We start from the raw sequence: 24730 nt of genomic DNA, 5'->3' as shown, positions 1-24730 counted from the left end.
GAGGATCTTAGTCTGCAGGTATCCCATAAAGAGGAAAATCAGTGCAGCACAGAAACCTGGCTGACAGCACCTTAACCAAGGGATTAAAGTGACCATCGCCAGTAATGGTCCAACCCACCCACACGTGCACCTGATACGCACTGAGGACATCACATCAGTGTTGTAGTATTCCTGCCCAACTACGTAACCTCAATCAGATCATGAGAAAACACCAGGCAAACTACAAAGTAATTGTCCTACCCCCTTAAAACATGTCAAGATATGAAAGGCAAAACCAGACAGAGGAACTGTTCCAAGATCAGAGGAGACCCAACAAACATGACAACTAAATGCAGCGAGTGATTGTGGACAGCATCCTGCTCCTGGTGGTTTTCCTTATAAAAGACGTTAGCAGGACAATTGGTGAAACACGAAAGCCTGGATATTAACTAAGAGTATGAATCACCGATTTCCTAATTTTAATCACTGTCTGTGGTTATGTAAAAATGTCCTTGTTTCAAGGTTCACACTCTGAAATAGTTAGGGATAAGGTATATAACGTCTGCAGCTACTAAGAGGTATCAATGTTAGCAATTGGAGCAGCGGTTCTCAACCTGTGAGTCGCGACCCCCTTTGGCGGATGAACGACCCTTTCACAGGGGTCGCCTAAGACCATCCTGCATATCAGATATTTACATTACGATTCATAACAGTAGCAACATCACAGTTATGAAGTAGCAACGAAAATAATTTTATGGTTGGGTCACAACATGAGGAACTGTATTTAAAGGGCCAGAAGGTTGAGAACCACTGAATTGGAGGATCTGGATGAACGTTATGTGGGAGTTCTTGCTATCGTTCCGGCAATTTTTCTTTTAAAAAAGGCTGAAATTACTCAAAATAAAAGAGTCTCCCCCCCCCCCCCCCCCCAATGACAGAGTCACAACTTTTCAATGACTAAGGAAGTAATAGACCTAGGTGACAATCATCAATGAATGTTAAAAAAAAGTTACATGCAAGACTGACAGGGCTTTCCTAATGGGGTGAATCAACTAACAACATAACTGATGATGAATTTAATGTAAGTAAAAATGGGACAATCAGACAATACTGCCAGCTAGTGTGACCATTGTGTGCAGCAGGGTGTACACCACACCACCGATTAGTATTCTTGGAGAGGGAGGGGAGAACCTGAATTTAGTCAAGTCTTTAGATCTGACCAAGTATAGAAAATGTGGGAAGGTGAACAAAGCAATACCATAAAGATGCTCCCTGCTGAATCCAGAATATGGGATGTTCTGTGGACAAATGATTCTGTTTTATCAACTTTTCCTTTCTAAGGGGTAACTGGTGGTGTCTGTTTCATGATGGACTGACCTACCTAAAGCTTAATTTCATGCTACCAGAGAAAGTCAGAAAATCCATGAGTGTCTCTGTCCCCTACATGAGCTCACCATGCTTGCATTTTGATTGGGGTCTGCTTACGTAGAACTTCAAAGTGTACTTGTCAAGCATCAGCAAGGACCACATTGAAAAACCGTGTCAGCAGGATCTCACCAGGGTGGGCAAGTGCCCACATAGAGCACACCAGCACTCAGGTGGCAGAAGCTAAAGGAAACCTCAGAGGTCAGCTAGGCCACTGGTTCCCCATTCTGGCTCTCCATTTAGAATTACTGGGGCCACTTAAAAATAATCTCATGCTGGAATTGCCTCAAATTAGACTCTGGGACATGGAGCTCAGGGCTGATTTTGTTTCAAGTTCCTCAGATGATCTGGGCCAACCCCCTCACCTGACAGGCAAGCAAACTGAGGCCAAGACAGGACAGGAAAGACTGGTTAATATCGAGGTTGGAAGTATTGTCCCAGCTCCTGGAACCCTGAGGAATACGTCTTTGCACTAATTTTAAGACATCTAAGAGGAAGGGCACCCCTATTTAATATGCTTTACTGTACCTATACTTGCTCCCACAAGCTCTCTTCTCCCTTGTAAAACAGTCTGCAAATGGAATTTACCAAGCTTTTATGTGCTGGGCATGGCACGATGCAATTACATTTTAAGTTACTGATCACAACTACCTGGTAATTCCCATTTCACAGATGGGGAAACTAGTACTTGCCTAAAGTAGGTGGGACCAACATTCAAATCTGACAGCTGGACTCCAGGACCTCCACTCATACCACCACTCACAGGGTTACTCCACAGGGAACCTTAAAAACACACCAAAGCTTAGATCAGTGGTTCTCAACCTTCCTAATGCCGTGACCCTTTAATACAGTTCCTCATGTTGTGGTGACCCCCAACCATAAAATTATTTTCGTTGCTACTTCATAACTATAATTTTGCTACTGTTATGAATCGTAATGTAAATATCTGATATGCAGGATGTATTTTCATTGTTACAATTTGAACATAATTAAAGCATAGTGATTAATCACAAAAACAATATGTAATTATATATGTGTTTTCCGATGGTCTTAGGCGACCCCTGTGAAAGGGTCGTTCGACTCCCAAAGGGGTCTCAACCCACAGGTTGAGAACCACTGGCCTAGATTCTGTGTAGAATTGGGAGATGCTAGACACGGCAAGGCTAGGCCCTTGGAAATGACTCTGGGTTCCTGGCTCTGTGCAAGAATGGAAACCAGAGCCTGTTCTGAGCCTCTCATGGAAAAGCCAGGGGTCCTCAGTCCACAGGCCAAATCGGGGTGTCTGCTAGGATTCCTTTCCCATGGTCACTGTGCACAAATTTACCTCTCCCAAACTTCTCCCATTTCAAAACAAGACTAGAGAGCATGACTGTAGAATCAGGATCACAGTGAAATTTGGGGTGGCAAAGCACTCAAGCAACGCCCCCCCACCCCCACCCCCCGCCACCCCCCCGCCGCCGCCCTGACTTCCAGCCTTTCCTACAACTAATTGTAGCTGTATCTCTCTACAGCTGGCTAACAAGAATTGAGTTGGGTAAGGTTCCCAAAAAAGCTTCTTAAAGGGGGCTGACTGAAAAGAGGTGTGCTCCCTCTGTCTCGTCCCACTCCTTTCTCCTGTCTGGAATATGTGCATGATCACTGGTGCCCTAGCAGTCACCTGGGACCATGAGTGACCTTGAGGATGGAAGCCACAAGAGGATGGTGAACAGAAAGAAGCTGGGTCCCTAATTGACCTCCAGCTTTCACTTGAGAAATAAACTATTTTGGTTAAGTCATTGCTACTCTGTCTTTTATTATATGCAACCAAACCTACTACTGACTCACAGACCATTTTCAGGACCGTTTCTCATGCTAAAAGAGGAAATCACAGGAAAAAGGAATGTACTGTCAGGGGAAACTAATCCATTGCACCTGCATTTGGGGGACAAGTAAACAATCTTTCGGACACAATGTCTCTGCGTCGGAAGACTGACTGGACTGAACTGAGTATTGAGGTGATCCTGAGTCCCACCCTAATGTCATCACCTTGCCAGCCATGAAGGAAGGCAATGCCAGCTCTTAGGCCACAGGGCAGCCATCAGGGAACAAGCCCACTTCTCTCATTCCCCTGCATCAATGTGCCGCTTCTCCCATGCAGTGAACCATGGCTACAGTGGTTTCTTTAGTTGCAAACATTCCCACTGATAATCCCTGGAGGGAAATGCTCCTCTAGGCTAGGGTTCCCAGTTCGGAAGTGATGCTACCAAAAGCTGCATAGGTTCCTCACACTCAAGGAATCCAGCGACATCAGTAAGCTGAACATCACACATCTATAGCTGCTTCCAGGTGCCCGGCTTCCCGCGTCACAGCAGCCACTGCAGGACCAAAGCCATCATCCAGAGATGAGCCCTTACCTTTTTGTTCCAAAAAACTCATCAATGATGAAGCCAACTTCCATCTGTGCTAGTGGTGGTTGTGCCTTTTTGTTTAGAATGTGTGTGGCTCAGTTGGTTAGAGCATTATCCTGATTCACCAAGGTTGTGGGTTTGGTGCCCAGCCAGAGCATATATAAGAAGCAACCAATGAATGATAGATAAATAAGTGGAACAAATCAATGTTTCTCTCTCTCAAAAATCAATAAAAATTATAGAACGTGCATGCCTGCTGCTCTTTTGGGGAAGTTCTATTTCCCATAGTGGCCGCACAGGAGGAGGTGGTTCATTTCACAGTAGCACATCTGTGTAATCAGTCATACACAGTCTTTTTATTTTTATTAATAGTGTAGAAAGGAGCATTTTGTAAAAAATACATTTTAATTCCTCTACCTGATCAACTTTAATGTATTTAAAATAATACCCACTATATTATATATTTATAAAATGGTTCCCCGAAGAGAAATTCATTACTTATAATGAATTTCGTAAAAGCATAATATGCTAATTAGACCGGACATCCTTCCGGACGACCATCCGGATGAAGCTGGGGCTGCGAGGGAAGCCCGAGTCCCAGATCCCAGAGGGAAGCCGGTGCCAGTAGCCAGGGAAAGGAAGGCCTACTTTTACACAAATTTCATGCATCAGGCCTCTAGTATAAAATAAAGCCAGAGGTACTAATATCTATCCCATTAAAAAAAAAAAAAAAAAAGCCCTCAACTTAGAGCCAATAGAGAAAGTTCAAGTTCCTTGATGTATATGTATAAACTCATTTTATACAGCTGTTTCCCCCAATGGTCACAACGGTCTCTCCAGTCCACTCGCACATCTCTAATATGACCTTAGCACTCCTTCCATGGAGGGGGTGGGGTGTACCCAGTCCCTGACACCTGAGTGGGCTGTGTCACAGAAGTGAACTGTGGCTTCTGCCTGGTTCTCTGGGGGAAGTCACACAAGGAGCCTGCCTGCCCTGAAGCTACCGTGCTGGCGAGGACACGAAGTTCCTTCAGCCATAACTCAGTCAAGTTCCCACCCACCAGCCAGCACCAACTGCCAGTCACACAAGTGAGCCATGTTGACTGCCAACCTAACCGGGCCTTCCTACGCCTCAGCTCGGCAGACACCTGAGCATGCAAGAGGAGATGACACACAACTGCCCAGCTGAGCCCTCCCCCAAGTCCCGACTCACAAAACTACAACAAAGCGAAGGGGCTGCTGTAAGCCAGTCTGGGGTAATTTGTTATGCAGCAACAGTAACGAGAGCCCCGACTATCTTGGGGAAAGTCTCCATAATTAAAACTATTTTATCTGGGTATGTTTTTAAAATCTCTTAAGTTAAAATAACTTAAAAGCAAACAGTGTACAAAACAAATACTTTAACTCTTAGAAAGAGTTCAGAAATTTACAGAAAAGAGTTCAGATAATTTGCAAATACTTTTATAGAAAGGAATAAGAACATGGCAGCTGGAAGTGAGAGTGAGCAAATCAGAATGTTAGAGAGAACCGAAAGAAACTCCTAAGAAAGAGCAGTTTCTTCCACTAAGTGGGAAATTCCACAGGTAGGAGCTAGGCTCCTGGTTAAGCACATGGAATGTTCCATGACTAAAATGACTTTGTACCTTCTAATCTGACTCCCCCATCCCTTATTTATTCCCTGAGCAAGCACACAGCAGAGTCTGGTTTGGAAGGTGTGGACAGGGCTGAGGAGCAGATATTCATGGGGCATCAGAAGGGACAAACAAAGGAAGCCTTTTGGTCAAACTTACCCATGTTTATCCTGACCCTACATTTTCAAGTCAAGAACCAGCCAGTGTTTCACAGCCTGGCAGAGAAAGCTCCGGATGCCTCCACGTCTTTGGTGCTCACATGAGCACCGAAGCTTTTCCATGGCACCAAGAGAACGACTTTGTGCAAAGCGCAGCCTCGACAAGGCGAGAGACTACTACCAGCTTTTATTTAAGTTCTTTTTTATTTTCCTCCACACTGGCAAAAGTTCCGAGGGAGCTTAAAGTTTTGTAAACATTTTAACTATTCTTCTTCCCCACCCCCACCCCACCCCCACTTTTGAATTTACAAAGCAAAGGAGAGCAGGAGTCTCAATTTTAAATGGTTCCCCATCTCCTCATGCTATTTGATCCAAAAACTATATACAAGTTTATAGCAGTCTCTGTATAGTTATTGTACATGTTTAGGAGGGAGGGAGGCAAGAAGGGGTAGGGAGAATAGTGATCCAAAATAATAAAAATAGAAACCAAATATAATCATTCAAAATCAAACCGCTCTCAGAGCAACTCCAGCCTCTTCAGGCAATGACGACAGGAAGAAAAGGTGCTCTACCAGGAGCCACCCAAACAGCACTTCTTGCACAGGGAGGGATGGTCCAATGGCTCCCGACCAAATGTGATTGGCAATTCCAGATGGTGTTGGGGGGGCGCGGGGGGGCAGGTGGAGGCAGGAAGAGTATTGGTTTATAAATAGGGCTTGAATACATTTATATCTGAAGGAAAGGGTATGAGGAGACCATGACCAGAAGCCAGCACCAGGCTTCTCTCCCATCCTCTCCCGTCCCTCCATCCCACTGCATTCTCTTGTATAGTGGTTTCCATGGATGAAGGTCTTACAGATGGTCAGGTTTTGTATATTCTTTTTTCAGAAAAGGCAACCGACTTGCCATTCCAGAATCTTTAAACAAAACCTTTTCAGGGCCACAGCAAGACACACACGCAATGCTCTGAGGAACCAGATGAATTTCCGAGCTTTTATCTGATGCAAAAGTTTATCCCTATTCAAAATGAAATTATACAAATTCATACATATGGTAAAGATCCTAGCTGCCTCTTAAACGAGACAAATTTTCAGCAGAAAGGCCCAAAAACAAACTGGTCCTAGTCCTCTGAAGTAAAAATATTTATGGGAAAAATCAGTTTTTGTAAGAAAGAAAAATTAAGAATGAGTCCCTCTCCCAGGCCACAGGGTCTCCTTTGTCCAATCAGGTTGGAGTATGCCAGGGGAGAAGTCAGCTTGCGTGGAAGTCACTATCTAATGAAGAAAACATGAATCCTTCCTCCGAAAGGATGCTCAGAAAGAACAGGCGAGGGGTGTGTAACATCAAACTAATCCAATCTAAACTCCACCCGACTCAGGGCCTCTTTGATGCAATCCCAAAGTTAGCAATGTGACCTTCAGACTGCAGAGCGCTGACTGTCTCTGTCGGACACTCAGTCATGGTCCATGGGCGTTTTGTAGCTGGCCAATGTCTGTTACCATTAACTCTCTTCATGATTGCACCAGTAGACCCCTTGCCCTTATTGGGGGAATAAAATGAAGAAGAAAAACAAAAGGAAAAAAAATGACAAGAGAAAGTAAAATTGCTATTGGCAGATCCCAACACACTTTCTGGGAGACAGTAGATGAAATCACGGCACAGTAAACACGTGCTGCCCAAAATCAGCCTTGTTGGAGAGTAATCCCAACTGCCACCCCCGAGACACAGGGTCTGGTCCACTTATCTACAGTCTGAGATGCTCACCAACAGAAATGGTTTAAAGGATCTTGGACACAAAAGGCTAGAAGAGAAAGCCTGAGATGATGGATTCTGTGATTTGTTGCAGAGTGATAAGAGTAAATGGTAAGTGTTGTGTCCAAAGGTGAAGAATCCATGGTCAGCAGAGAGGCGAGGGAAGGCCAGTCCACTGGCAGGTGCTCAGTAGTCATCCAAAGTTTCGATTTCACCCATATTGAGTCGCTCTGATGAGGCATTGACTGAAAACCCTGTAGGAAAAAACTGACAATGAGTGACCAAGACCCAGACAACTATGTGTCTCAAAGGCAATGGGCTGCAATTCTGGGCAGTAGGCTGGAATGTAAGTCTCTTGTTTTTGAGCACACCAGAGCAGTGGTTTTGTTGTCTGCCCTTCGAATGAGAGATTCTTTTTGTTTTATTTCTTAGGGTTCTAACATAATTTAATTAGGGAGGAAAAACAAACAAACACCAGCATTACTGCTTAAACAGAATTACAAACCATTGCCTTAGAGCAGCGGTTCTCAACCTGTGGGTCGCGACCCCTTTGGGGGGTCAAACGATTCTTTCACAGGGATCGTCTAAGACCATCGGAAAACACATATATAATTACATACTGTTTTTGTGATTAATCACTATGCTTTAATTATGTTCAATTTGTAACAATGAAATTGGGGGTCGCCACAACATGAACTGTATTAAAGGGTCGTGGCATTAGGAAGGTTGAGAACCACTGCTTTAGAGAATCCTGAGAGTAACCTGGGGTATAAGTGTGTGTTTAGGCCAAGCCAGGCTGGACCCCAGGGGAGAGGGGAAATTCATTCAGGATAGGTACCTTAAAAGAAATGGGACCTTAGCTGCATTTGGGGCTCCAGCCTGTTTGGCTCAGTGGACAGACAGAGTGTTGACCTGTGGACTGAAGGGTCCCAGGTTCAATTCTGGTCAAGGGCACGTACCTTGGTTGCAGGCTCAATCCCTGGCTCGAGTTGGGGCGTGTGCAGGAGGCAATCAATCAATGTGTCTCTCTCATATCAATGTTTCTCTCTATCTCTCCCCCTCCCTTCCACTCTCTCTCAAAATCAATGGAAAAAAATATCCTCGGGTAAAGATTAACAAAACATAAGAAATGGGGGCAGGAAAGCAGGAATAACACATTCTGAGTGAGAGTAATACTACTTCAGCCCCACTCACTGGGAACTCCACCACCCTTAATTCAAAAACTCTATCAAATTCTGGCCAAGAGCTTTTGCTATTCGGAGGTAGGAGGCTTCAGGAAAGATCCACTACAAAATCCCTAGGGCCCTCAGAAATCATTTCTATCACATAATAGACAGTACAAAAATATTCAAGTACTGTATTCAACTCAACCTATTATAAATAGACCTGCAAAGAAAAGGATTTCATTAGCAATACTGAATAGGCAAAATGGAATTTGTTTTAGAATAGCAGAACTGTCCTGGACAGTGTTTCTCAATGGTTAGAGCATCAGCCCACTCACTAAAGGATCTCAAGTTCGATTTCTGATCAAGGGCATATACCTGGTTGCAGGTCAGGGTATGGGAGACAACCAATTGATGTGTCTCTCTCATTGATGTTTTTCTCCCTCCTTCCCTTCTACTCTCTCTAAAAAATGGAAAAATATTCTTGGGTGAGGATTAACAACAACAAAAATAGAATAACAGTACTAGCACTGAAGGCAGCAAGCAGTACTCACAAACACTACTGACATTTGAAAACCTAATGCCACCAGCCACATGTATGTAATTTTCCCATAAACTCCATAACCAGAGATTGATAAATAGAATTATTTACAGGGCCTCTTTGGAAGGAGTGACTCCCAAAAAGCTTTCAGTTTATCCACCCTAAATGAAATCCCAAACTGTTTCAGCTGCTATTTGAGTAACAAAAAGTAAACAAGTCATGCTCTCCAGTCTAAAAGCAGTTCTGTTAATATTATTTGAGTTTTCTGCCTCCTCCTTTTTGTTCCTAATGTTCAAGTTTTCAAATAAATACATTTTTTAAATGTACCAATAATAAACAAAAAATGCTCTACATAATAAAAACAGCTTAATTATATTACATTCTTGACTCAAAAATATCATGAATTGAAAACATAAGCATGTCTGTTTATTAACCAGGGAGGCTGTGGTACAAGCAGCTTACAGGGCTGAGTCTGGGAGAGTTAAGGACTCCAAACCCCAACCTGAGTTCTATCCATCAACTGTGTTCCCAAAGCCCACAAGACTTTCTCCCTTAAAAATAATGAAAGGCTTAGTGTTTGTATTTTTAAATAACGGTTTAATTAGTTAACTATAAACACCTAAACACGAAACAAGTCTAAGAAATGAGCTATTAATCTATTCTGAAGCAGGTTTTTCTTTGATGTCACATATATCTCAAGAACAGATGAAATGTGATAAAAACAATAATTAACTACAGGCAATAAAAGTGAAAATTTAATAACACAAACTAAATTACTTTTTAACCATAAAAAGACAGGAAGGGAGAATAAGCCTGCGGCAAAAAAAGTTATTTATTTATTGCCATAATATGCTGATTACAAGGCTTTTCTCAGACATGGTCTATGGTCTCATTTACTTGCCATAGAAAACCAGTAAGGTGGGCATTTTCCCCATTTGATAAAAAGGAAAGCTCTGGGACACCAGGACACCCACGGCAATGCAAACGAGGATTTAAGCCCAGGATGCCTAGCTCTAAAGACACATTCCCTTAGGTTCAGAACAGGTTGCCTCTCACTCACACAATTTCTTTAAGGTTTGAGAGCCTGTTTTTATTTTATTTTTTTAAATATATTTTTATTGATTCCAGAGAGGAAGGGAGAGGGAGAGATAGATAGAAACATCAATGATGAGAGAGAATCACTGACTGCCTCCTGCACACCCCCACACAGGGGATCGCGCCCACAACCCAGGCATATGCCCTGGCCACAAATCGAACCATGACCTCTGGTTCGTAAGTTGAACATTCAACCACTGAGCCACATTGGCTGAGTTGAGACCCTGTTTTTATAAGGAGAGGTAACTGGGTAACTGTGTGTGTTTAAATTGCACGGGTTCACTTACTTATAGGTGGATTTTTTCCCCCCATTAAGTATGCAGTTGGCCCTTCGTATCCCAGGATTCCACATCTATGAATTCAGACAACCTCGGTGGAAAACAGTATTTTTGACTGGAAATTGGGAATCAGTGGATGCGGAGGGCAGACTGTATACACTGTTCTACGGCATTTTATATAAGGAACTTGAGAATCCTCAGATTTTGGTATCCGCACCAGTCCTGGGACCAATCCTCCACAGATGCAAGGGACGACTGAAGTTAAGTTTTGGGGAAGTAAAAAATTATACTCAGACTTGTGATTGTGCAGGAGGTCTATGCCCCTAACCCATGTTATTCAAGGGTCAACTGTATTTGTCATATCTAAGCACAGGATGCTGGCTCACAATGGCAGCTGGTAGACAATGGAAGATATTAAAATGAGACTGGGCACCCTTCTGAGGGTTTGTTTTAGAAGCATGACTCTCTTTTGATCTATTTTTTCAATGGATACTTTTGGATCAAATTAAAGCCTGTTTCCTACTCTGTGCATGGGAAACCTGTAACTGGCAGATATTTATTAATTTTCTTAATCTGTAAATCAATAAGGCATATATAAATTAAAACAATAGTATGTGAAAGTGAGTAGGTAAAGGGCAGAAATTAGTAATTATCAAAAGAATTTCCAGAAGGAGGTTCAGCTGAACAGAAATTTTCATAAAATGGCCTAAGAGACTACCCAAGTGAGTTTCCTTAATACTTGGATTTTTTTTCTTCCCCTTTAACATATACAGATTCCTTAAACTCTATTTTAAAATGACCTCTCATTCCCCTAAAGGGAGATTTTAAGTCCCATTTTTTTTCTTACATCTGTAATAGGAGATGGGGTCAGATCAAATACTTAACCCAATACTTAAGCCTCATTTTCAAAGGAATCTTTTTCCTGACAGCCTAGCCTTTAAATAGCATGGGATTCTGAGCTAGAACCCACAACCAGACTTTTAGAAACACTTTTAAATTTATATTCATCTATTTCTGTCAAAACTAGATAAAATTCTGGTCTACTCTACCCAGCCTTAATATAAACTTTCAAGATAGGCAAAAGAACAGAATTTCACCAGATCTCCATGCTCCCAAAGCCAGTGTTCAGGTATTAGCTCCAAATGGCAATGCTCAAAGTTAAGTTTTTGTTCCTAACATTTGCTTTCTCGAGGGCAGGAAACCTCTGGAGGAAAGTGGATCCTGTCCAAGGCAGAGTGAGGCTGTAACTTCCCTCTTGCTGTGCTATTAGCTCTCTCATGCGGCTCTCTCCATTGGAGTCTCACAGCCATTTCCCACTCAACTCATCCAACACTTAAACGCCCTATCATTTCCCCTAAAGCTCACTCCACTTCACTGTGCTTGCTTATCATTTTAGCAAAAGCCAACACTATCCTTCCTGCTGCTGCCCAACCTTCCCAGTCTTTTTGGACAGCCAATTCTATCCCCTAGGATTCCTAGCTCTAAAGCCCACATTCTCTTAGGTTCAGAACAATAGGCTGCCTCTCACTCATATAATTTCTTTAAAGTTTGAGATCCTTAAAATTCCTCAAATCCATCTTCCATTCCAAAATCCTACTCACCTGGTCTATACTGCAGCCTCCTAACCAAGCCAACATCCCAAACCATTCCATTCTAGACAGCGTGATTTATAATAGCCTATTTTACACTCATAAATGAATAATAATTTTATCATTGTATGTAGGTTGTTAGGCCAATTTAAGGAACACTAGCAGCCCATCAGCTTTGCCTATGCTTTTTATTACCCCAGAAACACCATTCCCCATCCTTCCTGCTAGTCTTTCAAAGCCCCAATTCAAGTGTCACCTTTTCCATGAAGCTGCCTTGTGTGAAGACACTGGTCCTCACTGCAGGACAAGAACAGCTGTTGCTAACACAGAAGAGTGGAAAGAAAACAGGTCTGCTCTGCAATCCCAGCCCATGCTGACAGCTGGGTGACTGGGATATGTTCTGAATCCTCTAGGCTGGGGTTTACTCATTGGGAAAACTGGAACATCACCTCATAAAGCAATCATTCTGAGAATCACATGATACACATGATCAACAAACACTGGCTCTTTTCTCTGAACACCTGATTGGATTTATGGTCAGTTTCCACACATATCAGCATTTAAGTTTGTAAATAACTTTTACTATTCTCCATTATCATTATTTCCAAATAAATGAAAGGGCCTTCTAGGAAAATTAATATTAAATATGAAACAGGCTTTAAAGTATAAAGCACCATAGAATCTAGTCCCTATGGCACATGAGGCACGGCTCTTGCGTTGAGACACCCAGTAAATACTTACTACTTACTTTGAACTGGTTAAAAAAATTAATTTGGTAGAAGAATTATTTCCCTTCATGAAAAACATCCTACCACAGAATTGCTTAGCCTGCTATTCCCCCAATACCCAGCCGAGACTTAAGACCTGTGCTCACCTAATAAACTGGGATCTGCTCGGACCATCTTCTGTTTTTTCTTCTTCTTGCCACTCTGTACGGCCTCAAAATTGGATTGTTGGTTGTTGCTTTGATTGGTCTGAAATACTGAATGGAGTGCACTGTGGTTCATCCCCCACACGGAGTCCTGTGAAACAAGATGGCACAAGTGAAGTTACACAGTGCACGTAGGCTTGGCCCACCCTCAGAGAATGGTTGATTTGCCCTACCTCACCTTGTCAACTATGAGTTTCAAACAAAAAGTCTACCACAGATTCTGGTAATTATGAACCTGAGTAATCCGCTGAGCCACCCTTCTCCTTCATTTAGATTTGGACATCCCATTTAAGCGCTATGCCTCCACAAAGCCTATGTGCTAACTCCAGGTGTCACCCTGCTATGACAGCAGAGCGTTCAAAACCTCTCAGGTCTACACGGAGTCTGTATAATCCACTAGGAAATTCAATATACAGCAAATGAAATCACCAGCAGATCTCTGACTTTGGCAATTTACACCCCTAACATACCCAAAGTGGAAGGTTCCTTTGTTCTCTGGGCCCCTAGACAGAGAGAACAGGCTGCAAACCAACTGGTACCATCATATCAAATAAAGTAAATGCCCTGTACTTTATTTCTATTGACAATCCCAGAAGGGGTCTAGTCTTAAAACATTATCCATACTTCTACCAACTGGTTCAACTATGAAATGATCTACCAGATAATTCACACTTGCTTGTTGCACTTATTAGAGCAATTTATTCAAAACTGGGATCAAGCCCTGGCTGGTGTGGCTTAGTGCTTAGAGCATCGGCCTGCACACCGAAGGGTCTCGAGTTTGATTCCCGGTTAAGGGCACACACCTGGGTTGTAGGTTCAATCCAGGCTCCATGGGGGAGTGTGCATGAGGCAGCCAATCAATGTCTCTCTCTCACGTCAACCAATCTCTCTCTCTTTCTTCCTCTTTCCCTCCCTCTCACCCTAAAACTCAATGGAAAAAATGTCCTCAGGTGAGAATTAACAAAACAAACAAACAAAAAACACTGAGATAAAGATTTAGTGAGCTAGCTGAAGGCAGGGTGGGTGGAGAAAGCCCTGTGGAAGGATGAGCCTGGATGCACATGCCCTGGACCTTTGCCTTCCTATTGCAGCAGAGTCAGCCACTTTACAAATGCAAAGGACCGTCTGCATTGCTATAGAATGTCTTCTCTTCTGATTCCTCAAAATATTTTTCCTAGTGCTGTTCCTATTTACATCTTTTCACTTTTCCTTCAGTTGATCCCTATCAGCCCTCTACTCAAATGGATTTCAAATGCCCTGTACTTCACTATATCTTACATGTTCCCAGAAGTGACCTATAAAACAAACATTATCTCTAGTAAAAGAATTATGTGAGTAAAGAATATGAATATTCTTAAGCCTCTCCCTTAATTATGCCAGTTAGTCTTTCAAAAAACTTGTATCCTCATTATTTATGGATTCCACATTTATAAATTCACTACAATAGTCCACCCTTATCCATAGTTTTGTCTTCCTTGGTTTTAGCAATCACAGTCCAAAAATATGAAATGGAAAATTCCAAAAATAAACAATTCATGAGTTTTAAATTGTGCACTGTTCTGAGTAGCATGATGAAATTTTGCACCACCCCACTCAGTGCTGCCCTGGACATGAATCATCCCTTTGTCCAGCATCTCCATGCTGTCTGTGTACTTGCTACCTGCCCATTAGACATTTAGTAGCTACCTTGGTATCAGATCTGTTATCAAAGAGCCAAAGACACCACATTCACATAACTTTTATCCTATCTAATAGACAAACATGGTAATTGACCGTACCTTCACTACGCCTCCCATTGGCTAATCAGCGCGATATGCAAATTAGCCGCCAACAAAGATGGCAGCTAATTTGCATACTGCAGGCAGGGCAGGCCAATGCGAGCCGCCATCTGGGCCCCCGTGTGCCGCCTAAGCCCTGCCCCCAGCTGGGACCCCCCTGTGTGGCCCTGGGCGGCGGGGCTTGGCAGTGCAAACTCGCCGCCTAAGCCCCGCCCCCAGCCAGGACCCCCGTGTGCGGCTCTGGGCGGCGGGACCCTGGGGCCATGATCGTGATCGTGATCGTAAACTGGGCCGCAGGCAAGGTGGCACCCCGGGACCCAGGAGCTGCCTTGCCTGCGGCCTGTGATCCTGATCGAGATTGGAAAGCCGGGCGCAAGCAAGGCGGCACCCCGGGACCTAGGAGCCCGTTGGCGAGGTCTGCAGGTGAAGCAGTGATCAAGCTATGAGGGGAAGGTGGGGGGCGGAAGGAGCTACAGGAGCAGCTCTGGCCGGAGACTAAAGACTCCCGCCGGAGCGAGGAGCAAAGACTGAAGGCTCCAGCCGCAGCGAAGACTGTGTCCAGAGCGAAGATGGAAGGCGGAGGCCAGAGTGAAGGTCTGGGTCCCGGGTGCCAGAGGAAAACTGGTCCTGGCAGCCAGGGGAAAGAAGGCCTATTGCACTAATCTTCGTGCAACGGGCCTTTAGTTATAGTATATTGTTATAATTGTTCTATTTTATTACTGTTGTTAATCATTTATTTGCCTATTTTATAAATTAAACTTCATCATAGGTATGTATGTACAGGAAAAAACAGTATATATAGGGTTCAGTACTACCTACAATTTCAGGCATCTACTGAGGGTCTTACAACATATCCCCTGTGGATAAGGGGGGGGGGGGAGACTACTGTCCTTATTGTAATTTATTTGTAACCCTCAAATCAATATCAGCAGTGCTTTTGTGGTCATTCTGGACATGTACATGTTAGAGCAGTGAAAAGTCTGAGTTGCTCGAGGCACACATTCACAGTTGAGGTAGATCAGAGCAATACTCTGCCTTCTTATCTCAGCTCTCATACTATAAACAAGCATCTTTTTCAGCCTACTTAGTGTCATGTTTTCCACATTTTTGTCCTTTTTTGTTGGTGATTTCATTGTTTAAAATAGTCCCCAAGTGTTAAGTGCTGTCTAGTGTTCCTAAGCACAAGGAGGCTGTTACCTGCCTTATGGAAAATATGTGTTAGATAAGCTTCATTCAGGCATGAGTTAAGAGTGTGCTGACTGTGAGTTCAATATTAAGGAATCAACAATAGAGAGGTAGGAAAAAGTTGTACAAATAAGTAATACAATAATAAGAATATAAGAATAACCTTTTCACATCCACAACTGTAAACCTACTTTTGCCCACCCCTTTATCTACACTAATAAAAGAGAAACATGGTAATTGGCGTACGACCGCTACCCTTTTCATTGGCTAATCAGTGAGTATATGCAAATTAACTGTCAGCCAAGATGGCGGCCGGCAGCCAGGCAGCTGGAAGCGAACATGAGGCTTGCTTGCTCCAGTGACTGCAGACTGCAACGTTCCCTGCCTGCCTTGCCGGCCTCTGAGCCGGCAGTTTGAAACTTTGTAACAAATATAGAAGATAAACAAAACCCCAGAAACCAGCTTTCAGATCTCAGAGCTGGAGTTATACATTGTTTCAATTATAGAACGCTCAGCAGCGGAAGCCTCAGAGCTAGAGCCAGAGCTAAAGCTGGCCCAGAATAAAATTAAAAAAAGAGAAAAAAAGGAGCGGTTGGGAGCTTCAGTCATCAACCGCCAGCCTGAAGGCAGCCCTCAGCCCCTCACCCAGACTGGCCAGGCACCCCAGTGGGGACCCCCACCCTGAAGGGTGTGTGACAGCTGCAAACAGCCATCATCCCCTCATCCAGGCTGGCCAGGCACCCCAGTGGGGACCCCCACCCTGATCCAGGATACCCTTCAGGGCAAACCAGCCAGCCCCCAGGCCTCTATCCTATATAGTAAAAGGGTAATATGCCTCCCAGCACCGGGATCAGCGGAGCCGAGAGGCCTCCTGGCACCGGATCAGCGTGACAGGGGGCAGCGCCCAAACCCCCGATCGCCCTGCGGCTCTGTGTGTGACAGGGGGCGGGGCCACAACCTCCCTATCCACCCTGCTCTGTTCGTGACAGGGGAAGGTGCCCCAACCCCCTGATCAGCCCTGCTCTGTGCCTGATAGGGGGGAGCTTCCCAATCCCCTGATCGCCCTGCGGCTCTGTGTGTGACAGGGTGCGGCGTCCCAACCCCCTGATCGGCCCTGCTCTGTGTGTGACAGGGTGCGGTGCCCCAAACCCCCGCTCCCCCACCCACAGGCCCTGCCTCTGTGTGTGACGGGGTAGAGCCATAACCTCCCCATCGGCCCTGCCCTGAGTGTGACAGTGGCTGCGCCCAAATCCCCTGGTCGGCCCTGCTCTGTGGGTGATAGAGGGTGGCACCCCAACGCCCCCCCCCACGGGCCCTGCTCTGTGTGTGACGGGGTAGAGCCATAACCTCCCCATTGGCCCTGCCCTGAGTGTGACAGTGGCGGCGCCCCAACCCCCTGATCGGCCCTGCTCTGTGTGTGACAGGGGGCGGCGCCCTAACTCCCCTATCGGCCCTACTCTGTGTGTGATGGGGGGAGCTCCCCAACCCCCTGATCAACCCTGCTCTGTGCATGACGGGGGCAGCGCCCAACCCCCTGATGGGCCCTGCTCTGTGCATCACAGGGGGTGGCGCTGCAACCTCCCCATCGACCCTGCCTTGAGTGTGACAGGGGGCGGTGCCCCAATCCCCCAATCGGCCCTACCCTGAGTGTGACTGAGGGTGGCATCACAACCTCCTGATCCGCCCTGCTCTGTGCATGACAGGGGGCCGTGCCCCAACTCCCCAGTCAGCCCTGCTCTGAGACCGACCAGGGGCTGCACCTAGGGATTGGGCCTGCCCTCTGCCACCCGGGAGCAGGCCTAAGCCAGCAGGTCGTTATCTCCCAAGGGGTCCCAGACTGCAAGAGGGCACAGGCCGGGCTGGGGGAACCCCCCCTCCCCCCCAAGTGCACAAATTTTTGTGCACTGGGCCTCTAGTATTAAATAAAGCATCTTGAAACAGAAACTCACATAAAATAAGGTTACATACTGATCAGCTGACAAAAATGTTGTGACCACAGGTTCGAAAAAAGCTAATCCTCTATTTCCCCTAGGAACAATGATTCAGTATTCACTAATTCAGTATTGGCAGCAACTTCACAGAACACACTACTATCAATAACAAGAACTGATTGTACCTTTAACATCCCCACCAAAAACATAGGAAATTGTCAGTACTGGGTTAAGTGGTTCCTGAGCACTGGAGATTTAACATTTGTAGATTTTAACTGTTCTAAACCAAATTTATGGGACTGTGACAAGTTGAAATTTGCAATTTGACTGAGGCACATATATGAACCAATAATAATGGTGCTGGTAGTGTGCCTAACAGCGAATGAATGGTTATATTTGCTATCTGAGAAATTCATCAAGATCTCTGGATATGTAATTTAAAAATATCAAATCTACCACAGCTTTGATCATTTAACATACAAAAATGGTATCCTTGTTTTACTTTTCATCTCTCTGACTGCTCAGAATTTCAAGGTATGAATAAATGCTCAGGCATGGGGCTGCACTCCCTGCCACCTCCTACCTGCTGTGGCGGCTGCTGCTGCTGCTGCTGCTGCTGCTGTGGCTGCTGCTGCTGCTGCCGCTGGCTGGCTTTCTGTTTGGCACGACGCTCGAGGAACTGCTTGGCAAACTCCTTGGCCTCAGAGGTGTCACCTAAATAGGCCCTAATATAATCATGGACCTCATAAGGAGATTCTACTTCTTTCAGGAAAGAAACAAATGTGGGAACTGCAACATGAAAGGGGAAAAGATGTAAAGAGTAATAATGAAATATCACATAACAAAAAATCAGCTTCAGTTTTTAATATATTGTCAACTCAACCCAGACACTGACGACGGAAACTTAAAAGGTACATAGCTATTGTATTAAATAGTCCTTAATCTACTTTAGAAATTAAAAAACAACAACAACATCATTGCAGTATCTCAAATTATCTGAAATGGACTAGAGTCAAATAAAGACATATCAAACATGCTTAGTTTTACTAAACGTTATGTCAATTGAAACAACTGCTTGCCTAAGACTGAAGTCATCTGGGTATTCATTTTTTTAAAAATTCAAATAATACTTATTAAGTGCCATGATATGTACCAGACACCTCGACAGATACTAAAGATACAGCCATCCCCTCCTTTCACATCAATGAGATGTCATATGTTTAGAGAGAAATCAAGCATTGTAGTGTAGGAGAAAAGCACAAGTGTCAGAGTTACACAGACATGGGTTTAAAACTTGCTGGCTGTGTGACCTTGATGAGCGTCTTAACCATTCTGAGCCTCTGTTTCCTAATTTATAAAATGTAGGTAACATCATCTACATTGTAAAGGGAGCTTATAAAATTGCTGCAAAAATTAAATAATTGAGATAACATAGGTTAACCCCGAGAGAGTGCCTAGCACATCATAGGTGCTTAATGGATGGTAGCCATTACTATTATTTACTACTTTTCTTTTCTGGCTCTTTTAGAACATTAGATATTATTACAATGTTGAAAAGACCCATTCAGTCCCTTTAATGCTATGTTTTTAAAGATCCTTGGTTTTAGATAAGACACATCAGAGGTGGACTGGTTTAACGTGGTCTAGTAACTATGGGAATTCCCAACACCAAGCTGACCAGTCTCTGTTCAAACATTTGTGGGTGAGGGAGAGACTCACTTCTACATAAGGCAGAAAATTCTCTTTGTGAACAGCTAACAATTAGCAAGTTTTTCTTCAAATTGTCCTGAAACCTTTTCACTTTCACATACTGGTCCTAGTTTTATGCTATACAAAATTAAGTCTACTTGCTCTGTCACACAATTCCCATCCCACCCCCAAGGCAGGAAGGGAAGAGCTCAAACATCACCTCAACCTCTTCTTGCCCAGGTTGACCTTTGTCCTCACCACAACAGTTACTTTCCTTCATACTTGCCCAGTTGGCACTGTCCTTCATAAAATGATCAGTAAGGAACTATGGCCACTTCTGTCTTATACACCATAAGACAGCCAGAGATAGCATTTACTTTTTGGCAACCTCTGATAATCTATTTGAGCACAGTATTATAGGGCTTCTGTCACAAGTTATATACGATTAAAGAGCCACGTTTTTATGGCAGGTGCAGGACTTGACCTCCATTAGATCATTCGTTTGCCAACCTCTTTGTGGGTCCTGCTCTGCCATCCCACATGCTAGGTTTCCCTCCCCAGTTCTTACCATCCAAGTTATTTGCCGTATTAAGGGCATGAAGCATCTGTTCACACCATTGGGTAAATCCATCTTGGGCTTTATTTACTCCCTGAAAGAGCTTCAGCAACTTTTCTTCTTCTTCTACTTTCTTATTCTGCCGGTTAGACACACCTACAGATTTACTAAAGCAAAACAATAGGGCAATATTATATTCCCAGAAACTGTTACTATATGATTATACTACAACACCATAAATAATGTTTTGGCAACACTGGATGGCTATCCAATAATCCAATGCTTGGCTCCAAAAATTCAAATATTTGGATTTTGGGTAGGATAGGGTTTACTCAATACCCCTTTAAAATCTAGTCTCAGCAAATACATTCTAGTTTGTGAATACAGGGCTTCTTTTCAGAGAAATGATTCAATTCTTCCTATGTGTGCTTTGTTAATTCTTTAAATTTTGCTAAGCCTCAGTTTTCTCATCTGTAAAATGATACTAATATTTCTTTGAGTTATCAAAGGGAATAAAGATATTGCACACAAAGGTCTAAAAGCACAGTCCTCTATGAGCTGGCAGATATTTAGCATCCTATTCGTAATTTATTAGGCCCTCAATTGAGAAGAAACAATCTGACAACACTACCATTTATTAAGTAGCTGCTATGTGCCAGGCACCTTACTAACTACTTCACATGTATTCATTTAATCTTTACAACTATACCCATGAAATTATTCTTATCTTCATTTTACAGATGAGGGAACTGAGGCTCAAGGTCACACAGCTAAGTGCTAGTGCTGGGATTTCAGTTCATGTTTCACTTAACACTAAAACCCATGCTCATTCAACAACACTGTATATTGAGGAAAGAAAGATGAAGGTGAGAGATAACTAACATCATAAAAATAAACAGGTTTAAGGCCATTACAGAAGTGCTTATTATACTTATTTTAGTATAAGTAACTTAAAAATATATATTTAGAAAAAAACATTAAGATCTAGAGAATATCTTGGGAAAATGTTCAACAACAACAAAAATGTAATATACCTAATATTTACTAAGTGGTTACCATGTGACAGGCAATGGACTAAGTGCCCAGCAGTAGGAGCCCCTAAGTCACCAAACTATGACCTCATGTGCTTAGACACAGATGAAAATAAGCAGAACCTAAATAACTACCTTTCTCTGCCCACCCAATATCCCAATTCCCAAGCGTCCCTTCCCCCAACCCATCGAGGAGTATAGGTTTGATCATTTTGAGCCCTACCTGAGACTGGCGTTATTTTTGTTTTTATTTGTTGAGTTCCTAGGTCCCACCTCTTTCACTGCATCATCCCAGAATCCCATGTTGGAGTTTTTAGTGTCAGCATTACTCCAGATACTACTAACTAGGTCAGATGACCACTGGTTGGAAGGACCGGTATTTATAGAGCCCCAAACAGAATTCCCAATGCTGGTGTGCAGGTTGGAATGCTGTTAAAGAAAAAGAGACAAATGATTACAGTTAACAATATGAAAAAAGATAAAAAGAGTACACAAAAGCCAGAAAAGAGAAACTCACAACACCCATCCTCAGAATGACAGCTCGGGAAAATGAACCCACCGTACTATTCCGGGCTCTGTTTGGTTGCTGGTGTTGCTGCTGCTGCTGTTGCTTCTGCATTTGCCTGGCTTCCTCCTGTTGTATCTCCAGGAGTGACTTGGTGGTGCCTGCGGGTTTGCTGACATTCCCCCAGCCTGAGAGTTTCTGCTGCTGCTGCTGTTGCTGCTGCTGCTGTTGCTGCAGAGCCTTCATCAGCTCCCTCTGCTGGCGCCTCTGTTGCTGCACAGAAATGGAAGCCAGCTCAAGATTCCAGTTTCAAAAATAATTGTCACACATGCCCAGTATACTAACTGGAGTGCAAATATATAGTAGCGATACCAAATTAAACATCTGACTGCTAAAGTTACTAAGAGGAAATAAGAAGATCAAATGCAGAATTACTTCTTTAAAATTAAGTAGGGCTTCTGGTTAAGCATAGAAATGAAACACATGCTTATTTCCTAAAGCCCTACCAAAATGACAGAAAAAAAAATTTTTAAGTACAAACCATAAGGACAAAGAGAGAAAAAAAAAAAGAAAAAAAAAGTAAAAAAAAAAAAAAAAAAAAAGGACAAAGAGAACAGAATCAACTAAAAAGCTGGAAAGCAGATAAACAATGACAGCCAATGTAAAAGACCCATAAGTTGAAAATTAAGTAAAGGAAGCTCAGAAATGAGTTAATTCATACAGAAAGTTTGGGATAGAGGCATGGAGATCTCAAACAGAGGAAGACTGGCTGAAGGTCTATAAAAAGCAGTAGTGAGACTCCAGACTACCTGCCCCACCCCACCCAATACAACTGGGCAGCTCTCTCTCCTTCTCCCTTCTTCTCTAAAATCAATTTAAAAAAAGAAAGAAAGAAAAGAAAAACAGAATAGCTGCACATCAAGCCCTGAGCATCCAGATTTGAATAGACTGGAGGGTCCTGAAAAGGCTACCTCCCAGGAAAGAATAAAATAAAGCCGAAACCGGTTTGGCTCAGTGGATAGAGCGTCGGCCTGTGGACTGAGGGGTCCCGGGTTCGATTCCGGTCAAGGGCATGTGCCTGGGTTGCGGGCACATCCCCGGTGGGAGATGTGCAGGGGGCAGCTGATCGATGTTTCTGACTCTCTATCTCTCTCCCTTCCTCTCTGTAAAAAAATCAATAAAATATATTTTTTTTAAAAAAAAGAATAAAATAAAATTATCTTAGGCCTCCCTACATGAGAAATATCTATTGAGGAGCATTTCATATCTTTTAAAAAGTAAACGAAGATTTATGGTTCAAAGAAAATGTAAATGAAGCAATGCCTAACTTGTGATAAAAAGATGACCAAGACCTGTGATTCTCTGATAACTACTATTATTTTTCATTCAGCGGAGACCAAAATTATGGAACAATTTCTAGCCTTAAAAGTTGATGATATACTCTGCTATGTATCCATTTGTTGATAAGCTTTTTAAAATTTTATTTATTTTTTATTGATTTCAGGGAGGAAGGGAGAGGAAGAGATAGATAGAAACATTGATGAGGGAGAATCATTGACTGGCTGCCTCCTGCACACCCCACACTGGGGATCGAGCCTGCAACCCAGGCATGTGCCCTTGGCCGGAATCGAACCTGGCACCCTTCAATCCACAGGCCGACACTCTCTCCACTGAGCCAAACCGGCTAGGGCTGCTGATAAGCTTTTTAAAAAAAGAAATGATTTCAGGGTAAGTTCAGTCTTTCTCTATCTGAAGAGGGTGGGAAATAAGGTAATTTTAAAGATGAAATACTTTAACCCATTTGATGAGGTCAAGCACACTACATGGTGAATATGTACAGACAACTCCCACTTCTCTTTTTGCACCCGTGGCCTTCAGTAAATGATACTACTCAGCTCTAAAATGAGAGCTTGCATTGTAACAAACTGACTACTCTGCCTTCAATCATATCCACATACACACTTTTTTTAAGACTCTGTACTTTATGCTACCTTTTCAGAGGCCTTTCCAGATTGCACTAGCTAAAATTAGACAACCAATCACTACCATTAACAACTTTTATTGTCATCTCCTCTCAATTAGAGGGTAAGCTTTATAAAAAGCGGAGAATTTTGGCCCTACCCAGTTTGGCTCAGTGGATAGAGCATCAGCTTCGATTCCAGTCAAGGGCACATGCCTGAGTTGTGGCTCGATCCCCAGTAGAGGGCATGCGGAGGCAACCGATCAATGATTCTTTCTCATCATTGATGTTTCTCTCTCTCTCCCTCTCTGAAATCAATACAAATATATTTAAAATAAAATAAAAGCAAAGAATTTTGCCTGTTTTGGATTCAGCTATAATCTTAGACTTTAACTGTAACTGAGTAGGTACTCGGCAAATATGGGAGGGATGGATGAATATATGGCATATTGAACCAAACCATTTTACTTACTCATTTTCTCATATAAAGAACTGTATCCCTCCCCTCCATTTCTTCTTTCATTCTTTTATATCCTTACTATCCTAAAGATATCAACTTACAACTACTACGGGATACAGACTTACAAGCAGAGACTTAATTTCTCATATTGGCATATTTTACGGTTTTCTAGGAAAGTCAAAAACCCAACACCCTACAGAAGAATGTATTCTGCATTCTAAAATTCAAATTTACAACTGGATATCTGCATAGAACTCACAATTCTGAAACACCATGAGTTATTCTCTTAAGAACTACATTAAAATAATTAAGATAACTGGATATTTGTTATCCAATCTTAGTTATTCTTATTAGATTCTTATTTGCTAGAATGACCAAATTGTAAGCTAAGGAGTTTAATAATCAACATGCAATTCAGACACACAGCAATCTGACAATAATAATTATCTTCACTAATCCAGAATCACACTAGCTAATCTGTAACACTGTTGGACTGGACCACATTTACTTTTGAAATTTACCTCTTCCCGAAGTTGCCGTTCTCGTTCCTCTTCCAGTTTTTGGATTTCAGCCAATGACAACGTTGCCTGGGACTGACATGCTGTTGTATTGGACTGCTGACCCCACGTTGAAGAAGAGGGAAGCTAACAGAAAAGGAAAGCAGAATAGTGCATGAGGAAATGTGGACAGGAAACAGGCACTAATG

At 43.1% G+C, this 24730-nt stretch overlaps 1 protein-coding gene across 8 annotated transcripts in view; it reads right to left on the bottom strand.

Moving 5' to 3' along the window:
- Positions 1–6545: 6545 nt before the first annotated feature.
- Positions 6546–24730, bottom strand: part of GIGYF2 (GRB10 interacting GYF protein 2) — a 127431-nt gene continuing 109246 nt past the window's right edge. For 7 of the 8 annotated variants that reach the window (XM_070422411.1, XM_070422409.1, XM_070422413.1 and 4 more), the window contains 7 exons: positions 24546–24668; positions 21659–21877; positions 21323–21528; positions 20081–20235; positions 18407–18612; positions 12873–13020; positions 6546–7586 (listed from right to left, as the gene is read on the bottom strand). In XM_070422411.1, coding sequence (XP_070278512.1) covers positions 7519–7586; positions 12873–13020; positions 18407–18612; positions 20081–20235; positions 21323–21528; positions 21659–21877; positions 24546–24668 — 1125 coding nt within the window. In that variant the 3' untranslated portion in view covers positions 6546–7518. Of the gene's footprint in view, positions 7587–12872; positions 13021–18406; positions 18613–20080; positions 20236–21322; positions 21529–21658; positions 21878–24545; positions 24669–24730 lie in introns of those variants that run through there. The other variant, XM_070422415.1, reaches the window with a different exon arrangement.

This window comes from Myotis yumanensis, unplaced genomic scaffold, assembly GCF_028538775.1.
Source record: "Myotis yumanensis isolate MYYU_CA2020_CCGP unplaced genomic scaffold, mMyoYum1.0.hap1 SCAF_8, whole genome shotgun sequence".
NCBI classification, from domain to species: domain Eukaryota; kingdom Metazoa; phylum Chordata; class Mammalia; order Chiroptera; family Vespertilionidae; genus Myotis; species Myotis yumanensis.
Note: the sequence above shows the minus strand (reverse complement) of the source record. Positions and strands in the feature narration are given on the sequence as shown.